General features: G+C 40.8%; 1 protein-coding gene across 1 annotated transcript in view; it reads right to left on the reverse strand.

Annotated features, from left to right (window-relative positions):
* Positions 1–6,568, reverse strand: part of SLC25A36 (solute carrier family 25 member 36) — a 30,428-nt gene extending 23,860 nt beyond the window's left edge. Inside the window, exon 1 of the mRNA XM_032119155.1 lies at positions 6,344–6,568. Coding sequence (XP_031975046.1) covers positions 6,344–6,384 — 41 coding nt within the window. The 5' untranslated portion in view covers positions 6,385–6,568. The remainder of the gene's footprint in view (positions 1–6,343) is intronic.
* Positions 6,569–19,742: the final 13,174 nt, after the last annotated feature.

The following is a 19,742-nucleotide window of genomic DNA, read 5'->3' on the forward strand; positions in this document are numbered from 1 at the left end:
AAGTAATATGTGACTTTCCCAGCTCCCAAAAAGCCCCATATAATAGACAAAACATCTGAAACTGAAGGAGTAAAAGAAATATCTTGATATGTTGAGGAACCAGAACTTTCTCCACGGCCACAAGATCCACTGAGTTTGAATTAAACTACTAAATGAAGGCATAATTCAGTAACTACCCTGACTTGTCTACTTCACTTGACCTTTAAGATAAAGACCACAAGGCTTGACAAAAATCTGTTTATGAAAAACTGTCAGTAAACAGAGCTTGTGGGTAAACAAAGAAGAGAAACAATTCAAGAATATGCACACTGTACAAATAAGCATAGCAGCTGTTCTGTCACCAGCATCAATGACAGTGTATTTTACTTAGAAATGTATTTCCAGCTTTGCTTATTTAACACACTACTGGGAATACCATCAGAGACAGCTATGTTTTTGTCCTCAAGTCCTTGCAGGCCATTAACAGCCAGCCACCAGCTCCAGCCTACAACAAGTGCTCTATAAATCGCCAGCAGACTGCTGCCACTTTTCCTGCTACCCTCCTCACTGGCTCAAATTAAGGGGAGTATTTTTAGCTTGTGGCTTAACACACATTAGGAACTAGAACAGTTCAGAAAAACTTTATTTAAACAGTTTGAAGAATATGAGATTTCTTCTCCTGGAAAATGCAGGTGAGATTTTGTAAACTACTTCAGAAATTTCGACTACCTAAAACCACTCTGGGCTTGAGTCTCTCCAGCCATGCATGCACCAGGCCCCAACAAGTGTGACTTGCAGGAACACTTACTAATCTGTAGCTTTTTCTCCAGGATTAAATGAATTTCACCTGGTAGTGTACATAGGTGAGCGAATACACTCCTGCTGACACAGTACAAATGGGAAGTGAAGAATGGCAAGACCTGAGACACTCCTGTGTCTGAGTGCTTACTGCAGTTTCCAGTGAATGCTGTTCAGAAGACCAGTTGCTCATCTTATCTAAAATGTGACATTCGCCTCTCATCAATGTTTACTACAAGCCTTCTTCAGCTTTACCAAGTGAGTATTAAAAAAAGCTTGCGAAGCTGACTTTCATCAGAAACATCTGATCATAAAAGGCTACAAGAATCCACCTGCAGGGTCCAAGTAATTTGAAGGGCAGAAAAGCAGAGATCAGTAGGTAAATCCACAGAAATAAACACTCTGGTTAAAAAAGGAAGACCAAAATCCCACTACTATTAACACAGTCAAGTTAAAAAATTAAAATTTCAACTTGAGCCTTCTTGTATAGTTTAAGAGACGTCATACTCAGTGAAACAAGATAAATGGACATCACAAGATGCAGTTACCATCTGCAGGATCATGACAGACCTAAAAGAAAAACAATAAAACTAAGAACAGTTGTCTACTTGACATCTCTTGGACTGAAGAATCTAGGAAGATGGCAATGTTCTCCTAAACTAAGGAAGACATTTCTCCTCCAAAAGCATCCATTAAAAAAGAAAAAAAAAAAAAAAAACAAACAAAAAACCAAAACAACACAAAAGAAACCCCAACCACCCACAACACATTTAATTTCATCCCAAATGTCGATTTAGAAGACCATCACCTCACTTGTTTAACAGAAACAAACCTGGAACTATCGGGCTTTAAATTCTGCTAACAGTTCAACAGATACAGCTCTGACAACCACTGTCCTCAGACAGACCTGCATTATTTGTGTGACACTCCAAGGAAAGAAATATGCACATGCTTCAAAAACCTAAACCTGTTCGGCCTTCACATCCCAAGTTCTCCTTCCAGACACGGCTACACAAGAAAGTCTTCTCTTATTATTGCAAGGTGAAGGTATCTGCTAAGGAGTCACCGCCCTTGTCCAGAGCAGCTGAGTATCTTCTACTGGTACCTTTCAGCCCAGCAAGTACCACCAGAGATAGCTCTAGCATGAATGAGGGTCTCAAATTCAGCCACTGGACTGTCTAGAAATGCTCTAAAGCACACTAATATTTCAAATGCCAGTGCAGGCTGACTTAGAACTGAAACTGTCATTGCACATTTTCTTAAATTCCTTGAGATAATGATGTGTTTTACAAAAACAAAAGCCATGGCTGCCTAGTGCTAGTTTCAGATTCACCTTTCACAGTATTTGTAACCACAGCCTCAAAGACTTAAAGATAACCCTTGACCCTGTTATCTTAGGTCTACATTCATTCATGTATTTTACCAGTTACTTATCTTTCCTGTACAAAAATGAAACTTTCATGCAAACACTGGCTGTCAAAAGACACAGCAAGAAACCTGAGCTCAAAACTCTGTCAAAAAAAGAAGAAAATTATCCAAACAACTTGGAATCAGAGCACCTTTCTATCTCTTCATCACTTACTGCAAATTCAGGTCCCAAGTCTATCAGCAGTTTCATGAGCTGTCTTAAACCAGAGTAACTTCCACATCAACAAAGTTGCAGCTTTGTATATTAATTTTACTGTATCTGTCTTTAGAGAGTTTAGAAGGGCTTTAGCAAGTACAGCTTTCAAAACCAGCATTCATTAATCCTGAATTTTCAGGGTTTTCCTGTTATTACACTGTTCAACTTGAGTACTAGCAGCCAAAAACCTTTACCCACCTTACTCATCAATTATGTTTCTTTGTTGAAACTTAGAAAGTGTAAGTTAAGCTCACATCCTTAAACTACAAATACTAATCAAACTTGCTATTTCTAATTAACAGTGTAAAAATAAAATTGCCCTGGATGTGCTGCCACACAGAAACTTACAAGTGAAAACAGGAAAGCCACCACCACAGGATCAAGCATCACTGGGTTCCATTATTCAAAACAAATATCAACATGAACAGTGTAGCTTCTATTAGGAGCCAGGGTAAATAAATGTTTACAATAACATTTGTATTAAGCAAAAACAGCTCAAAGCATCTAGAAAGAAATATGAGAAAAATACCAGTGGCACAGTTTCTCAAGTAGTGACAGCAATTTTCATGCAATTTAGTAACCCCATGGAGCAACCCCAAGCTTTAAACAAACACCGTCTTGTTTCACACAAAAATGCATCTGAATATAAAAATAACCTCAAGTTTGGACAGAAGGGCATTAACCTCCTTCTCACTTGTTCTGAAACACATCCAGGGTTATGCCAGGAATGTATTTTAGGGCAGAGAGGAGCTGAGTGCTTAGCAACTCAGTTATGACTCAAGTGGCTGTTTTCTGAAAGGGAGTAAAAAAGCCCCAATCATCATAATATGTGTTACACATTATTAACTATCTTCTGAAATCAGAAAAAGCCCAAGGATCTTTAATCTTTACTTCATATATTTCAACAGTGTCTGATCTTGCTGAGAATTCAAACACTTACTTAAATACATTTTCTGCACCTTAACCATTTTAGCTACTGCAGGGATTTGCCAAGAACCTCTGTCAGACAGAGTGGTTACAATTACAGACCAATTTAAGACCATTCTATAATCAAAACAAATAAAGAGGCTCCTTCCTATACTTCCTCACACATTATATTAGAAAACAGCCAGATTTCTGCAAGAAAAGCCAAGAGTGAAGAAAAGAAGCAAACCTGAGACTATCCAACTGTGAACTCGGAAAAGCAGCTGTCCACCTCCTAACCCAATCCCCTCCTTTTGCTGAGGAAACAAGGCTCACACAAGTTCACTGCTCTGATGGAAGCTTGTATGATACAGAATTACTGTCAAACTTTCTGGAAATGAAGAATAAATCATGAAAACCTGAACACTATTTTTGTAGCCAACACCTGAATTTTCACTGGATGGCTGCAAGCCAGAACATCCAAAACATATTAATCTTTCCTATAAAGCAAAACATTAAGGTTTTCTACTCCTTTTTTTAATGAGTCTCACAACTAGAAAAGCAACTATAACTTACTACTTGAACTAAAAATGTTAATTACATCCTATATTTCAATCATTACTTTTTAATTTAAGAATGGAGAGTGTTCAACTGCATCCTTGCTTTACAATAAAAGGACCTGAGTTTATACTACCAACATAATGTCTACAATGATAATAGCTGCTATTTGACTGTGTGGTGGAAAAAGAGAAGATACACAAAAAACCCCATACAGCCTAGGCAGCTACAGAGAGATCCCAGAATGGCCCCGCTTACATTACTAAGCCAGCAGTGTCATCTGTTAAAGTTTCATTACAGAAAGCAGGAACTGAAGAATGAACTTCAACATAAAAAAAAAAAAAAAAGCCAAAAGCCAGCAGACAGAGATAATCATGTTGTTTCCATAGAGGCTCTGGTGCAACTTAAATGCAAACAAAGCTCCGTTCCTCTAAGTTTCACTGAAGACTAAAGATCACTCAGGTGATCTGTAGTGCACCATGCTTGCAAAGTCATGAGATGACCCCAAAAAACTCCTCTACTGCAAAATGTGACCAAATAGACAGTGCTAGCTTGGCTGAACTAAAGTTACAGGAAACATGTGGCTGGCACTCAACCTCTTCGTCACAGCATAACCCCTGACCCAGCTGGCCAGCACCTAACCATTGACCAGACTGCTCTGCAATAAATAGGAATCAGCAAGCTGAGCTGAGCAATCTTCATCTGGTCTTGAGTTTGAGGTTTGTAAACCTGTTTCTGACATAATGCACAATTCTGCCCAGTAATTTCCCCTGTGCAGAGCTGTCAAGCTGAAGGGCTACAATCAGTCACCACACAAAGAACCCTTAGAGCTGGAAAGGACCTCTGGAAATCATATTGTCTAATGTCCCTGGCAGGGTCACCTGGAGCAGGTGACATAGGAACATGTCCAGGTGGGTTTGGAACGTCTCCAGAGGGGGAAACTACACAGCCTCCCTGGGCAGCTGTTCCAGTGCTCCGCCACCCTCAATATAAAGAAGTTCTTCCTCATGTTGAGGTAAAACTTCTTGTGTTTCAGTTTGTGGCCTCTGCTCCTTGTCTTGTAGCTGGGTATCACTGAAAAAAGTCTGGCCCCATCCTCTTGGCACTTCTTTGAGATATTTGTACGCATCAATGAGATCCCCTCTCAGTCTTCTCCAAACTGGGCTAGAAAACAGGCCCAGCTCCTGCAGTTTGTTCTCATATCAGAGATCCTCCAGATCCCTCATCATATTTGTAGCCCTCTACCAGACCCTCTCCAGCAGCTCCCTATCCTGCTTGAGTTCCTGCTATTGCTTTTCTGAATGCTTACAAGGATGCAAAGTCTGAAGAAACCAGTACACATTACTGCATCTTGGGCCTCCTGCTGCATAACCACTCCCCTCTTAAACACGGTGCAAGAAATTAAGGGGATGACAAAGCCCCCCCACAGGCACTGGATCAGGTGCACAATGCTGCAAAGTGTGCCAAAAGCAGAGAAAGTACTCACATGTATCCAAGTCACTCAGACTTGCTCAGAATCAATACACTGTTCTGCCACCTCAAACACCTCAGTCCAGAAGCAGCACAGGAGCATAAAGGGAAATCACAGCTTCAAGCTCTCTCATGGGATGCAAGGTGTGTCCCCTGTCACTTCTGCATAGCCATGCTCACTACCCAAGCACACGTTTACAGTCAAGTCCACCAGGACCCCCAGCTTTCCCTTTGAAGCTGGGTGCCCTTCCCAACCTGCCCCTGGAAGGACCACAGGCTTCTGAAATACAGTTTTGAAACTTAAAAACATACATTTTGAAACTTCATTAGTAGCTGTAAAGGTAAAAAAGTTACTTCAAAACGAACTAAGGCTACATCTTTACTTCTGGGAACATTCTTCCCTCCTATTTCTTCTGCCTTTGTGGGTGGAGAGCTGTACGACCGTGCCAAAGCCCCACACGGAAGCGCAGCACATACCGGAGCGTTAAAATCCATTCCATGGATACAACGGCCCTTGGACACGAGCGTGACCAGCGGGGCATTCCCAGCCCGCGGAGCCGCCAGGGGAGTTCCGGCAGCCTCTCCGTACAGAGGGGTAGCCCCTGTACAGTGGGCCCTGCGTGTTTCTCCACGAAAACGCCAGATAAGGGACAAACCCGGGAACCGCAATCAGATGGAGCGGGCTGGTTTTACGCGAAGCCTCCACCCCGCCTCCCCAGGGGCCCGCGTTCCACCCGCGACACAACGCAACACCCGGGGCCGGGCCCGACCCCGCAGCGGGCCCGGAAGGGCCTCACGGCGGGAAGCAGAGTGCGGCCCCCTCTCTCCTCCCCGCGGCCCCGCGGGCACAGAGAGGCGAGGCAGCCCCTCACAGCCCCACCGAGATGTCCCCAGGCAGCCGCTCCAGGCCGCCGCCGCCCGCGCGCCCAGGCCAGCCAGCAGCGGGGCCAGACCCGCATCCCGGGGAGGAGGACGGGAAAGCGCACGAGCCGTTCCCGGGGCTTCACCTACCCGCCGGCAAAGAGATGCACCAGGGTGTCTCTTTGGCTCATCCTCGTCGCCTGCACCCGGGCGGGAGGAAAGAGGTGCCGGGCGCTTCCGCCCCACGCTCACAGCGCCGCTCTTGGCAGGGCTCAGCATAAATACGGGCGGGCCGGCTCCGCCTCCCGCTGCCGGCGGGGCTCCGCAGGCACACGGGCCACGGCTTCCTGTGAAGGAACGGGGGCCGGGCCGGGCTCCGCCTCCCGCTGCGGGCGGGGCTCCGCAGGCACACGGGCAGCGGCTTCCTGTGAGGGAAGGGGGCCGGGCCGGGCCGAGCCGGACCCGCCCCTCGCCGCGGCCGCTGCGGCACCTAGAGTGCGTGGCTATGAATATGCATAAAATGAATATGCAACGACCGCCCCGGAAAACCGATGCTGCTATTGGCTACGGAGGCGTGACGTCAGCGCAGGCACTGGGCCCACCTCGTATGCAACGAATCTCCTCGCCCCCAAGTAAACAGAGGCCGCCATTGGCCCCGGGGTGTGACGTCACGCGAGCGCTGCCTCAGACTGTCGGGCTGGCGTGGGTAGCCGTGAGGCGGCAGCGCAGCCGGTGCGGCCCGGTTGTGGCGGGCCCGTCCCGCCTCTCATATTCCAGAAGTGTCTGGACACAGTGCTGTTCCCTGTGCTCTAGGATGACCCTTCCGGAGCAGGGAGGTGAGACCAGATGCCCCACTCTGGTCCCTTCCAACCTGACCCCTTCTGTTACACCCGCAGCCGCTGAGGCTGGGAAGGTCACAACCAGCAAGTGCAGAAAATGTGGGGAAAAGGGTATGAAAAGCCAGCCCCAGGGCCCTCAGCAACCCCAAACAGCAGCACTAGTAAGGTGTGTGGTGGTCTTAGTTTTTGTTTCCTCTTATTCTTGACTTAGGGGTCATCCCCTCAGCTACTGAAGCAATGCGTCTCCCCAGAGGCACCCAAACACTGCTCCTCGGGTGTTTCTGAAGGGAGTGTCCTGGCTCACTGAGTGGCTTTCATCTTGGTTTTCCTCAAAAACATACGGATAAGGGAAAATAAATAAGGCTAAACAGGAAAACACTTAACATCATGTGTAAAATTGTCATCAGAGTTAATATGTTGAAAATCCAAGTACCTAAAGACAAATACATGACTTGCTAAAATCTTCATGAATATCCACAACATCCCCCCCACCCTCCCCCAAAATGTAAGCAGATATTTCATAACAGCAGAACAGAACAAGAATGCATTTTCAAAGCTATGTCTTAAATGAGAAATGCTCCTCTGAGCATGTGAGCTCATGTGGAAGACATGTTGGAAATGTAATGTGAGATTTTTGAAAGTGTGGTGGGAGTTAAGGAGGAGGTTGGATGGAAGAAGGCTTGGACAAGTGTGAGATGTGGAGATGATGGGGAAGAAAATTGTTACATTGCACTGAGACAAGTAAAAGTAGGACAATGATTTTGCAGCTGGGATCCTGCATTACCCCTGGGCACAGCATGTAGTTGAAACTAGCGAATGGCAGAGGAATAATTGTTACAAAGTAGAAAAACATGCAAGACTTTCACAAGCCTGTAGTATGTGCGTACGAGATATATTAAATTTAATATTCAAAAGTGAGAAAGCATCATATGCTGCTTGGCACAAGATTTCACACAGAAAAGAGTAAATATATTCTGGTTAATTAAAACAGATACATTATTTTGAAAGTATTGGAAAGCTTCAACAGTGATTTTATTAAATCCTACATGAAAGATGGTCATATGCCGAATACTTCATGTGAGGTCATGGGTCCAATTTTTTTAAAATTCTTTCAGTAGCTTAAAAGGGAACAGAAGATGGGTTTTCTGCAGGCCATGTGATTCCATCCAGGAGAATGTGTCCCAGTAAACTCAAAAGAAGATTCAATACTAGTCACAGGCTCTGCTTTATTCTGTCTCTGTATAGGTGAACTCCTAATCTGGGAAATTTTAACTTCATCTGGCATGCATGGCTTCCACAGTGGCAAACAAGAAAAAGTAATGTGGTTATTTTCATGAATACTTATTGAATAGCTAGAATGAGTTGAGCTGTTGAAACATTTTCTTTACATAAATGGATGTTTTGTAATTTTTAAAAATATATCATTTTATGGAAAATTTAGACATTCCATTGAAATGTTTAAAGGGTCTGAACTGAAATATTTTCAATTTTTATTAGGAGTCTGAAGCACTTTGATTCAAAATTATTTTGCACTATTTCTTGAGAATTGACTTTAATGCCACTTCTATTCTCCTTGTTAGGCTGGGATTTCTGGCTGGACTGCATATCCATAATATTTGATGGATATGGATTCTTACAGCATATTTTCCCTTTCATCCATCAGGGTAAGTGTGGAGAGGAGCTGACACGTGGGATCACACCCAAGAGTGCAGACCATAAATAAAAACATCCAAATTGCATGAAATCCCATTTTCAAAAGATCTGATTCATACAAGACTTTGTAAGATTTTGGGGTTTTCCATACTTTTATTGCAAAAACCTGACTAATTCTTCTACTTAATATTCGGTCTTTTTTACCTCTTGATTTCTTAGAAATAATAAATTAAAATAGAATTTGTTTGGATGGGATTTGGGTTTAGCTTTGCTATTCTGCTTCATGTAGCAGAATATGTGTAATAGAACTTAACAAAGATGTCATAGGAGACAAAAAAAAATTGAAGACTTTGTTTCAGTTTTTTTTCTAACTTTTCCTCAAGATACACATACCATGTGTGGCACTTTTCCTCTTGTAGTCTTTGAACAGAACACACCCTTTCTTAAGTTTCATCACTGGCTTTCTGTGTCAAAAAGAGTAATAGAATACATTAGAATACCTGATAACAGCTATTTTTTTTCTGCTCCTTTATAGCAACCTAAGGTGGGAGAATAGAGTCTTCCCATGCAGCAGAATCTCTGCTGCCTTTTTTCCATTGGGTCGCCAAAAATTGCATTTGTCTTTCTCTTCAGAACTACTGTGTTGGATTCACATCCTCCTTACTATGGTTATAATGACCCTCTGTTTTTCTAATATTTATATGACCACATTTCACAAATTTAAAATATACAGGAAATGGGACCATTACTCCCCATCTGAAACATGGATTTAGTGTAGTCATAGCTTTGTTTACCCTATAGCGTTCTTCAAACAAGCACTTGCTATCTTCTGCCAGTACCGAGGTTAACCCTCATAAAACAACAGAAAACAATATTTGTACTAAACAACCTATTTAAAATATTTAGCATTCTTAGATGCTCTTTTTATCTAAGTGATACATTATTCCTTTTCCTGATCAAGCTCACAGAAATATGTTTTCTCCCTTCAAGAAATCTTTCTCCTTCTTTCTCCTTCTATGAAATTTTCCTGCCTTGGGATAACATTATTTATTGATATCATGCAATAATGATGTACATATTACATACTCAGGCAGAGAGAGGGAGATTTGTATCCCCAGGGGACTTGAAAGTAGGGAGGATCCTTCAGTCCAATAAACTTTTGAGGTTTGTGTGAATGAAAAAAAAGCCAAACCAAACCAAATAAATACGCAAACAAAACCCAACCCCCCCTTTCCTGTTGATGAATGGAGCACTGAGGCCGACGAGCAGCAGACAGTGGCACAGAGCTCAGCTAAGGGCCTGGCTCAGGGAACACCATGTGGATAAAGCGGGCTGCGTGTGGCCTGCGGTGCTCCCGAGAGTGGAGGCAGAGTCCAGCCTCTCTTTTAAGGCCTCAGGAGGCACAGCAATTACTATGAAATTGCTGGCCCTGAGCTGCTGAGTCGTGAGATGGAAGAAACAAATCTCCCTCGAGCAAGCAAATCTATGGATGTTGCTGAGAGCACAGGAAGAGGCTCAGCTGAGGTGCGCTGCTGTGTTTTCTTCCTAGGAACTACCTTTTCCTCATCTCCTTGATGCCTACTTTAAATGATCATCCCATTCACCGTGCTCTGTTTGTCTCCAAATATCATGACAAGCAAGGAGAGGAGAGATGTCTTAAGATATTCCCTTTAGACACATGTATTCAGGAATGACAAGATGTGGAAAATAAAAAATTAGGAATACTCAGAATTCAAACCTATGATGTTAAGTTTTTATTCATTTTCTTTAGTCTTTCAAATACTTCAAGAGCTTCTAGAAGAGTGAGTGGATGCAGACTATTCATAAAATTGTGACCACTACCTTCATGTTCTCCTCTTTAAGTATTTTTTAGTTCTAGGAACTCAACACTTACAATCTGAGAAATTGTCAGAGACTATATCAGATTTTCTTTAAATTTCACAAGGTAATGTTTTGTGTAATTGCACTTGGTATAGGTTATCCTGAGGATGTGTGATGTTCTCCTGTATTTCTTTCCAGTGGAATAAGATTGAGTATATCAGGCACTGCACAGGGAGTGAAGAGGGAGTGAAGAAGGAATATTCCAATGGAAGGCACAGTTTTCCAGGGTTTAACATCTATTCTGTCTCAGGGCCAGAATTAGTACCAATACAAAGTGTCTGTGCCTGAAGAACTATCATAGGCTGTAAATTCCAGGGGATTGAGAATACATCCCAAACTGGAATGACTAAAGGTAGCCTGTACTGCAGGGACAGCTCAGATGAGGCCTCGTTACAAGTACACAAAGTGAGACAAAGCCCAAGGACTTGGCAGTGACAAAATGTGAGTGGGCTGTTACTCCAAGAGGGGAAACAGTGAGCTGGTCTCACAAGGAAGTCAGGCTAACATTAGACTTTAAATTATAACTTTTATGCTTTGGAAAAGGAGTAGTGGGTGATTAAGACTTCCTTTTTTTCATATTATTTTCTGTGTTCCATGGAAGGCATTTTTAAAAGCATTTTGATTCAACATTTGTAAGTGGATGAAGTACAGCTTGTTAAACAGCCAGCATTAATCTCCTGATATGTCTGGCTTAGAAATGAGACTTGAGCTCATTCTTATTAATGACACTGAGAAATTGAGCTACTTCATTATTACTAATGAGGGTGGAAAGGTTAAATTTAGATCTAAAGTAAGCCTCTGCAAAGAAGCTGGATGGGTTTCTTTAGTACATGTTACATGAGATATGTATGAGGATTTTTTTGGGGGGGGGGGGTTTGGTTTTTTTCCCCCTTTTAAATACCATTTCCCTGATATTTTATCTAGTTTGTTTTCATAGACTGTTCAAAACAGGGGAGATGGTGTTATGTTCTCACACAGTGTTCTTTTTCTCTCTGCTAGTATGTTCAGAGATGCTTTTCAATGAAGGGAAAAGAATTTTAGACATATAAACTGCGAAATCTTAAGACTGTCCTATAAATAACTAGCCTTCTGACCTGTGCAACTCAGACTCCAGGGATAAATACCACCAGCATAAATGGTGAGATTGGGATTTTTGTTGCCAGGAGTTGGGCATATTTTAAGTTGTGAATCTGGAATCATAGCAAGATATTACAAGGAGTGTTTTTTAGCTCATAAAGTGTACTGATTCTGAACAAAATGAGTGTGTTTGCACTGCTCCTTTGAAATGATAGAAGTGAATTTGTGCAATGGCGTAAAGTACAAGACATCTACTCTATCCTAGCAAAAGTTGACCACTGAGAAACTTTAGAAGTACCTTGATTAATATTTTATTAATATTATCAATCTGTTTATTAATATATTTTAAACTCCATTTCACAAATAAGGAAGCAGAATGAAACAAGACAGATGTTTAATCAAAACCATTGGACAGATCAGTGACAGATTTAGAAACAACCTTTTGGCCAAAAAAGCCAGCAGGGAGGGCATGATAAAAAACTGTGTAGTTTCTTTAGGCCTTCTTTTGCTTGAGAATGGAGCAGCCTCTGTTCCTTGAGGACATAAAAACCTTTGTAATACACGTTTGTAAATACATATTTGTAAGTCTGTTGCTCAGTTGCTTATCTGAAGTCTGTAGCTTACAGAATATTCAGAAGATAAAGGAGAAGAGGACAGGAAAAAAGGATAATTAGTAGGGAAAGAAGAAAAGAGGAACAGCTGATCTTTTAAAAAGGTGTGGGATATCAGTACCATGTAAATGAAGACTGGGAGAGTGGTATATGGGTTTTATAGTCAGGAACATGCAGGTACTTAGTACAGAATAAAGGAAATAGTTAATTCCTGATAGTTGGCCCTCATGACAGCCATGGTGAGCACTTTGTAGGACTTAGGCTTCCAGTTTTTATGACAGGTTTATTCAGAGAATTAGGTGTACAGAAGAGCCATTCAGATTATCTGCAGAATGGATGCCTTATCATATCAAAGAACACTTAGAAGATTTGTTTTGTTTAGACTGGGTAAATAGATTAAGAAAAGATATGATTTCTGCTGAAAAAATATGTCAATGGAATAATCTACGGAGACCAGAGAAGTAAAATACTACATAAGCCAAAGGTCAATATTAGCAGAGTCACCACATGTCATGAATAAATTCAGGTAGAGAAAAAAAGTGAGAGTCTGTGATGTGTTTTTCTAAAGCATGTGGAGGGTAGAATGAAAGATTTCAAGTGTTGTATGCACCCTATGCCCAGCTGAGTCTCAAACTGTCAGGAGATAGGTGGGTTACCTTGTCAAGGCATCCCCCTTTTGAAACCTGTGAATCCGCGATGCAATTCTGTTTCTGCCCATCACCATAGAAAGGGCTTTTGTTCTTAGCTTACTTTGAGAGACCTGTGTAAACAGTGTCCCATGACTGATGTGAAAAACTTCAAATATTTGAGATATTTACTCACTTCTAAATGAAGCAGAACTTCTACTTTTTTTCTTTTTTTCTTTTTTTATCAGAAGGCAGAAGGAATTGTGATTCATTTAGAAAAGCTGAATGTGTGACTGCATAGGTTTTGCAAAGCTGGAGTAAGCAAACCCAGGGAGCTTAGCAGTAATGTGGTTACTGCCTGCACGTCGCTGTTGTGTTTCTTGGGAGAAGCTGAGTCTCAGTGCAGAGGAGGGGTCACAGCAGCACATGTTGCTCTCTGGGCTGTGTTGGCCCTTGGTGTTCTATGTGAGCATCCTGCTTTGGACAGCTGAGCAAACCCGACCATCCTAGATGTGCATGGAGGCTAAAGAAGTGTTTTCAGGCCGCTGGCAGTTGCCTAGGGAGTCAGTTGCCTTGCTGCTCTCCCTTGATAAATGTGGTTTAATAATTAATGTCCCTCTGGAGGAGATGTTATTTCTCTAGCTTGTCTAAGCCTGGACAAGGAATTTTCTGACCCAGGTGTACATTAGGGACATAAGGTTCATTATTGCTAATGAAGCAGTTAAAGACATTGCCAGGAGGCTTTGTTTTTTGCAAGAGATAATTCATTGGAAGTTTTGGTGTGTAGCTGTGCAGTGTAGTTTGTTTCCTGGATATTATGCATATGACACAAAGCTCCATTAGAGACTCAGTTTTGAAGTGTAGAAACCATACTAGAAGGAAAACTGTTACATCAGCTGCTGCTACAAAGGGAGAAAGTAGAGTATTGTTAACAGGTTGTTTATCCTAATGGGGCAAATATTATTTCCAATTTTATTTTCATTGTATAAACTCTTCACTGTTTCCTGTAGACTATGGAACGGTCTTGTCATGTTCCAGATTCTTCTGACAATCTCATTTACTTCCAGAAATGGTGGGGGAACAAAGTTTGTTTAAATTTGTTTTTTTGAAAGGGTCAGATTGTAATTGATTTTCTGCCCCTGAACAGCCTGTGGAAGTGATTCCTTTGCCTAGAAAAGGCACTTTCAGAAATGGAAAGAACCTACGTACAGTGTTAGCAATGCCAGTTTAAAAGATGTTTAACAAAACAAAAAAGAACACTTACAAGTTGTTCTATTTTTTTCAAGGCTTTGTGGAACACTGATTTACTTGACCTTTGATAACAAATTAACAAGGTTATGATGAGCAATTAATGGCTCTGGGACAGGGCATCAGGTCAAACAGATGAAATCCCCATTTGTTCTGGAATTTATTTGGCAAAAGTAGGCTCGTGTAAGTTCTGGGGTTACATCACAGTCTCAGATACAAAGCCCTGGTAACTCTTCATTTCTCAGTGCTGTTATTTCCTCTCCTGTGAAACACAAGCTCACTTATTTTTTAACCTGTTCTCTAATCAAATGCAGTGAGTTATCTTTCCCTAGTTCTTTGAAAATACTTTACAAAATCTTCTGTGCATTTTTTGTAAGTTTAGACACAATGAACCTCAAGTAGTTTCATTCACAACATGCTGTATGTGCCTTAGCCTTGATGAAATTGCAGCTTGGGTGAATTTGATCTTATCAGGCTTGTGAAAAGAGCAGTGGTTTTTGTGATGTGAAATGAGTGATATTTGATGGAGGTGGCTTTGGCAAATTAATCTTTCAAGTCTTGACTGGATTTAGAGTTAGGTTGTTAGTCACTGTGGTGAGAAGAGCTATATTTAATTTTTACCTATGGCATGTAGTGATGAGGAAATTGAATTTATTATCTTTTCATGATAAAACATGATGTATTTATCTCCATAAATGAAATAGACATGCTGCATAACCCAGTGTCAATGGTGACCTAAGATTTTAACCCCGCTATTTTTAATCATACTATGAAATTTTCTGCCTCTCTTTTTTAAAAGAATCTTTTCAATTTCCATCTCTCAAAATACAAGAATTTCTGGCTAAGAATATACTCTTAATTATTTCTTCTAGTTATATTTGAATCTTATCTTGAGTTCAGTTTGCCTTGTGTGCAAAGCAGAAGTCTATGTGTTCACAAAGCCAAGTCTGTGTGAGATTATGCAATACACATGTACTTCAAGTGTCTCCAAACAGAATTCAAATGGTCCTAAATCCAGCTGTGTAGTACAGTGCTGACTTTGTTTTCTGTGTCCTACAAGTCCAGAGTTCAGATTAGGAGAAGTTTGATTCCTTGCCTGTTACTGTGTTTTATCCAGAATGGAGCAGTGTTGAAATTCTGAGATATTTGACCACATTTTTCCATGAACTGGCATCTGAGGGGAGGTTTGCTGTGTAACTTGAGGCATAGGTCTGTCTTCTGTCAGAATAGATGTTTCGAATTACTTTTTTTAGAGATACCACCAGTTACTATAAACCAAGCTATCTTTCCTGACCACCATCTGCCACTGCAAAGAAAGGAGGGGACATCCCCACTGGAATAAAGGTGGAGTAGGAGCCCAGCTCCTACTGCTGCTACCCATTATCCTTCACAGTCTTTTATTGATTTTTATGGTATCAAGAATAAGAATGCTCAAATAATGAAAGTCATCAATCTGTATGTTGAAATCATCCTCAGAAATGGATATGGACAATTCTTATATCTAAGGGAGGATGAAGGGGGGAAGCATTACAACTTTGTTCAAGTAATTGTCAAATTTATATGTAGAGCCTGCATCTCTGGGATGGTGGTAGATATACTGATAGAGGGGTTCTGAGATAAATGTTAGAAATAAAATGACAGGTTTTTGTTTTAACAATGTGTAAAGGTCTTTTTGAATGGCTTTAACCTCTGGTCTTTTAAAAATTATTTTATTTTTTTAAGGAACGAGCACCTGAATGACAGTACTCTGGTAGCTGACTTTCTTCTTAAAAATCTGAATTTGTAGCATTTGGAGGAAAAGTTACTTGCCATTCTGCAACAATTATTTCCAGAAAAGTAAGCTAATGGTGAGATGGATCTAAGATTATTATTATCTGCTGCTTCTTTCAGGTAAGCTTAAATTGAGAATGTATTATTCTCGGAGCGTGACAAGTACAAGGATTTATCACAATAAGAACGCTGCTTTCCTATTGTTTATAAAAAACACTGAAACAAAGCCTCTAAGTTATAATTCAACTCCCCTAGAGTTATCCGGCTGACACTTTGTAAAAGAGCTATTGATAGAACCCTCATTAAGAGTGTGTTCAAACCACCTTTGAAAAATATGTGTGAAAAGTAGTTCAAAATGCACTGGTGAGCACTACAAGCAATAGGGTCCATGGTATTTACAGGAAGCAGTCATTCCATATTATTATTTAGTATTTAGTAACTCCAAGAGAGTTACTAAAACCAATTGCAGTGATATATTTAAATTATTGGGGGATGGGGTGGGAATCCTGAGATCTGAACATATGTTAAGTGATAGCAGTGAGACTTTCAATGTCAGTTAAATTATATTTACTGTGAACAGATGGGATTTTTGTTTTCTAATTCTCTGAGTTGCCTTTAGGAATTCCATCTTAGACCAAGTCCAAGATACAATTTTTTTTTTCCAGTCAGTCACAGAAAAGACTGAAAGTGCGAGGATACGCTGAAATTGGTTCTCTTCTGCATTTTTTGCTTGTAGTTATTAGTGATATTTTCTAACTGGAGGAACCATAATTAAAATCAGATGGCAAATATATCCTGAAATTTTTATGCATGAAAAATTTCCAAGCACTGCCAGCTGCTGGTACCATTCCAGAAACATAGTTGGTTTTGCTTGTTATATCTGAATGGGTTGCTGTGGAAGTTTATTTTCAATCTCAGCCTAATTCTGGAAAGAAATAGACAGAAGAATAACTTAGAAATACAGCTCCAACATTTTCCTCATTTCTGTCCCTGCTTTAGAAGAAAGAGCGTTCCTGCTGAAAGAGGATGTTGCTAATATATTTTTAAACAGTACTAGTGTGTAATGCTGGAAAGGAGCATATACCATGATGTTAATGATGTGCAATTATGTAGCAGTCTGTAAAAAACCCCAAAACCAAAACTATCTGGTGGTCAAAAGACAGGCTTATGTTCCACCAGGTCAGATAAGCATATCCACTATTTTGAATACAGTTTCCAAGAACTTCTATAGCTGGAATTTGGGACTGCAGTCACTATAGAGGCTCAACTTAACTGGCTTTAACGATCTTTGGCCAAGTGACTTCTTTCACTGTCTTGGAGGTGATGCACTGGTGTGTGCGCGTGAAGGAAATACTTCAGTTGGAAAACTGAGCCATCCTCAAACAATGTGACATTTCCATCTCCTCAGACTCTGCGTGGAACCTAATTCACACTGAATGTAATCAGTTACACTTCAGTGTTGGCTAATCTTCAACTGCAATCAATAAATCAGCCTGGACAGGAAGAGAGTAGGCGAGTCAGAAATGTACTGTGGCGTTTGCTTTTGTAGCCTTTTTGAGAGGTCGGATAAAGGAGACATCAATTAAAAGCAGGATAAACAGCAGGCTTCTTCGAGTGCAACAGTGTTTCCCTTTCTTAAATGGGAGTGTGAATTTAGCTTTAGAGTAAGCAGTCAAATCATTGGCTGTGTTTATAAGCAATATAATTTAGACATGGCAGGCAAAAACTTCAGTGCTCAAACTTTTTTCATAGAACACGGAGTGTAGATTTTGAGTGAAAATATCAATGTCCAAACCTTCTTTACAGAAAACAATGGTTTGAGTTTTTTCAACTTCATTAATTTTCCAGTGGTTTTTTTTCAGTTATTTCAGCCTGCCTTCAACACTCAAAATGAAAGCTGGTTGTGATGCACATATGTGTGAAGGAAATACCTCAATTTGGATAAAACTGAGCAAACCTCAATGTGTCACTTCCAGGCTGTAATGGAACCTAAGTGTGCTATCTCTTAAGTGTCTTTGTTAACAATGATTGTTTCTATGGTGGGTGAGACTACAATATTTATCCATTGACCTTTATTATCTGGGCTATTTCATGCAAATAGCCTCTTTTCCTCCACTGTCTTGTAATCCAATAGACTTGATAAATACCATTGTTTTATCTCTGTTTTTGTTGTGTGGATATTTTGGCTCCCAGCCATGTTTCATAGGCCCCAAGCAATGATGCCTCTGCTAGTTAGAGGTGCCATTGCTGAGACTGTTGTTTAACAGGAAAAAAACCGCTGAATCAGAACATCTGTTGAGAAGTGCTTTGGCAGGGAGTTTGTCCTCAAAACTAGGAAGTAGGTTGTTCTAACTCCAAGAGCTGGTGATCTTGGGCTTGCAGAGGACAGAAGTATGTGAGAGCTTTATGGGTTGTGTTCTTCTCAACAACAGATATGTTCATTTGGCCGTAGTTCAGAAGATTTACAAGAACTTTATTAGAAAAATTAGCCAAAAGGCAACACGCTCTGGTAGTTGATGGTGATTTCTTACATTGCATTGGATACTGCACAATAATTTTGCAAGAAGGCACAGCCAGCTGTGAGACAGATGGAACCACATATGTTTCCACACCCAAGAGAGAGGTTTGTGTACAGAATTACAGTCAGGAATAAGGCCGAGTGAATGGTATCAAAGGTTATTCACACAGCGATGTCTGGATTTGTAGATAAATTCACTTGGATTGGTTGTTTTTGTGTTAACTTTCTGACTATAAAAGAGTTTTATTGCATTGAAGTCTATAAAGCAGTAAACAGCGAAGAAGCACTTGAAGATCATTCCATTCTGAACTCAAGAATTGCATGACTTGTGCATGTGGTTTCTTTCCCAAACTTGGAATGGTCATACCACTTCCTTCCTTTTTCCCCAATGGCACCTTGCCACTGTCACCACCCAGAAAAGTTTAGTGTGAAGAGAGATGCCACGTTTTCCTCTCACACATGCTGCAGCACCGGAAAACTATGCAAAATGAGGTTAGAGCTTCTGCCATGCTGAGCCTCTGCAGCAAAGCAGGAAACAGACACCAGCCAGGCTTCTGCTTGCTTGTTGTAGCATCAGGTAGAGGGAAGAAAGTTCATTCAGCAGTACTTTGATTCCAGACAGCAGAGTCCTTGGACTGGAAACAGATCAAGGAGTGCCAGTATCACCCAGGGCAGCTGGGGAACATGACATCTCATAGCCAACATGTGTAAAAAGAGTGTTGTCTCTGGTGTGAGTAAAAGGAGATTTTTTAAAGTGTTCAGGTTGTTATTCACTGTTATAACTTTCTCCTTTAATCTTACTGCCTTTTTAGAGACAATGGGACTAAAAAGACTTGTCTGTGTTTTAGCCTTATTAAGTCTCTTACATGAACATAAAATGAGAACAGTCTGTGGAGAACTGAGCTCCCAGAGTGCACACAGCTAAGAGCTGTTGAGGGCTGAGTAAATGCACTAAAGGTAATTTGCAGACAGATAACTGGATCTTCCTAACAAATTCCCTTCCCTTGTTACAGTCAGTTTAATGTACTATAACACTCTTCCTTTTGTAAGTAAGGGGGAAAAATCACTGCTGGGATTAAAGCAAGCACAGAGAATTTCAGATGAGGGAGAAGACAGTAAAGTTTGGGAAGCCAAATGTTGGTAGTCATAATCGTAAAGCTTCCATTCCTAGGCTACTCAGTAATTTCCAAAGTGACTTTAAAAAAAAAAAAGTAACATTTGAGGACAGATGTTGTATATCTTTTCTAGTTCATCCTAGAACAAATCACATGTATATGGCTCATAATTTGTTTCTATTTCTTTGTTATATATCACATATATTTCCTT

Source organism: Corvus moneduloides, chromosome 10 (assembly GCF_009650955.1).
Source record: "Corvus moneduloides isolate bCorMon1 chromosome 10, bCorMon1.pri, whole genome shotgun sequence".
Classification (NCBI taxonomy): Eukaryota; Metazoa; Chordata; class Aves; order Passeriformes; family Corvidae; genus Corvus; species Corvus moneduloides.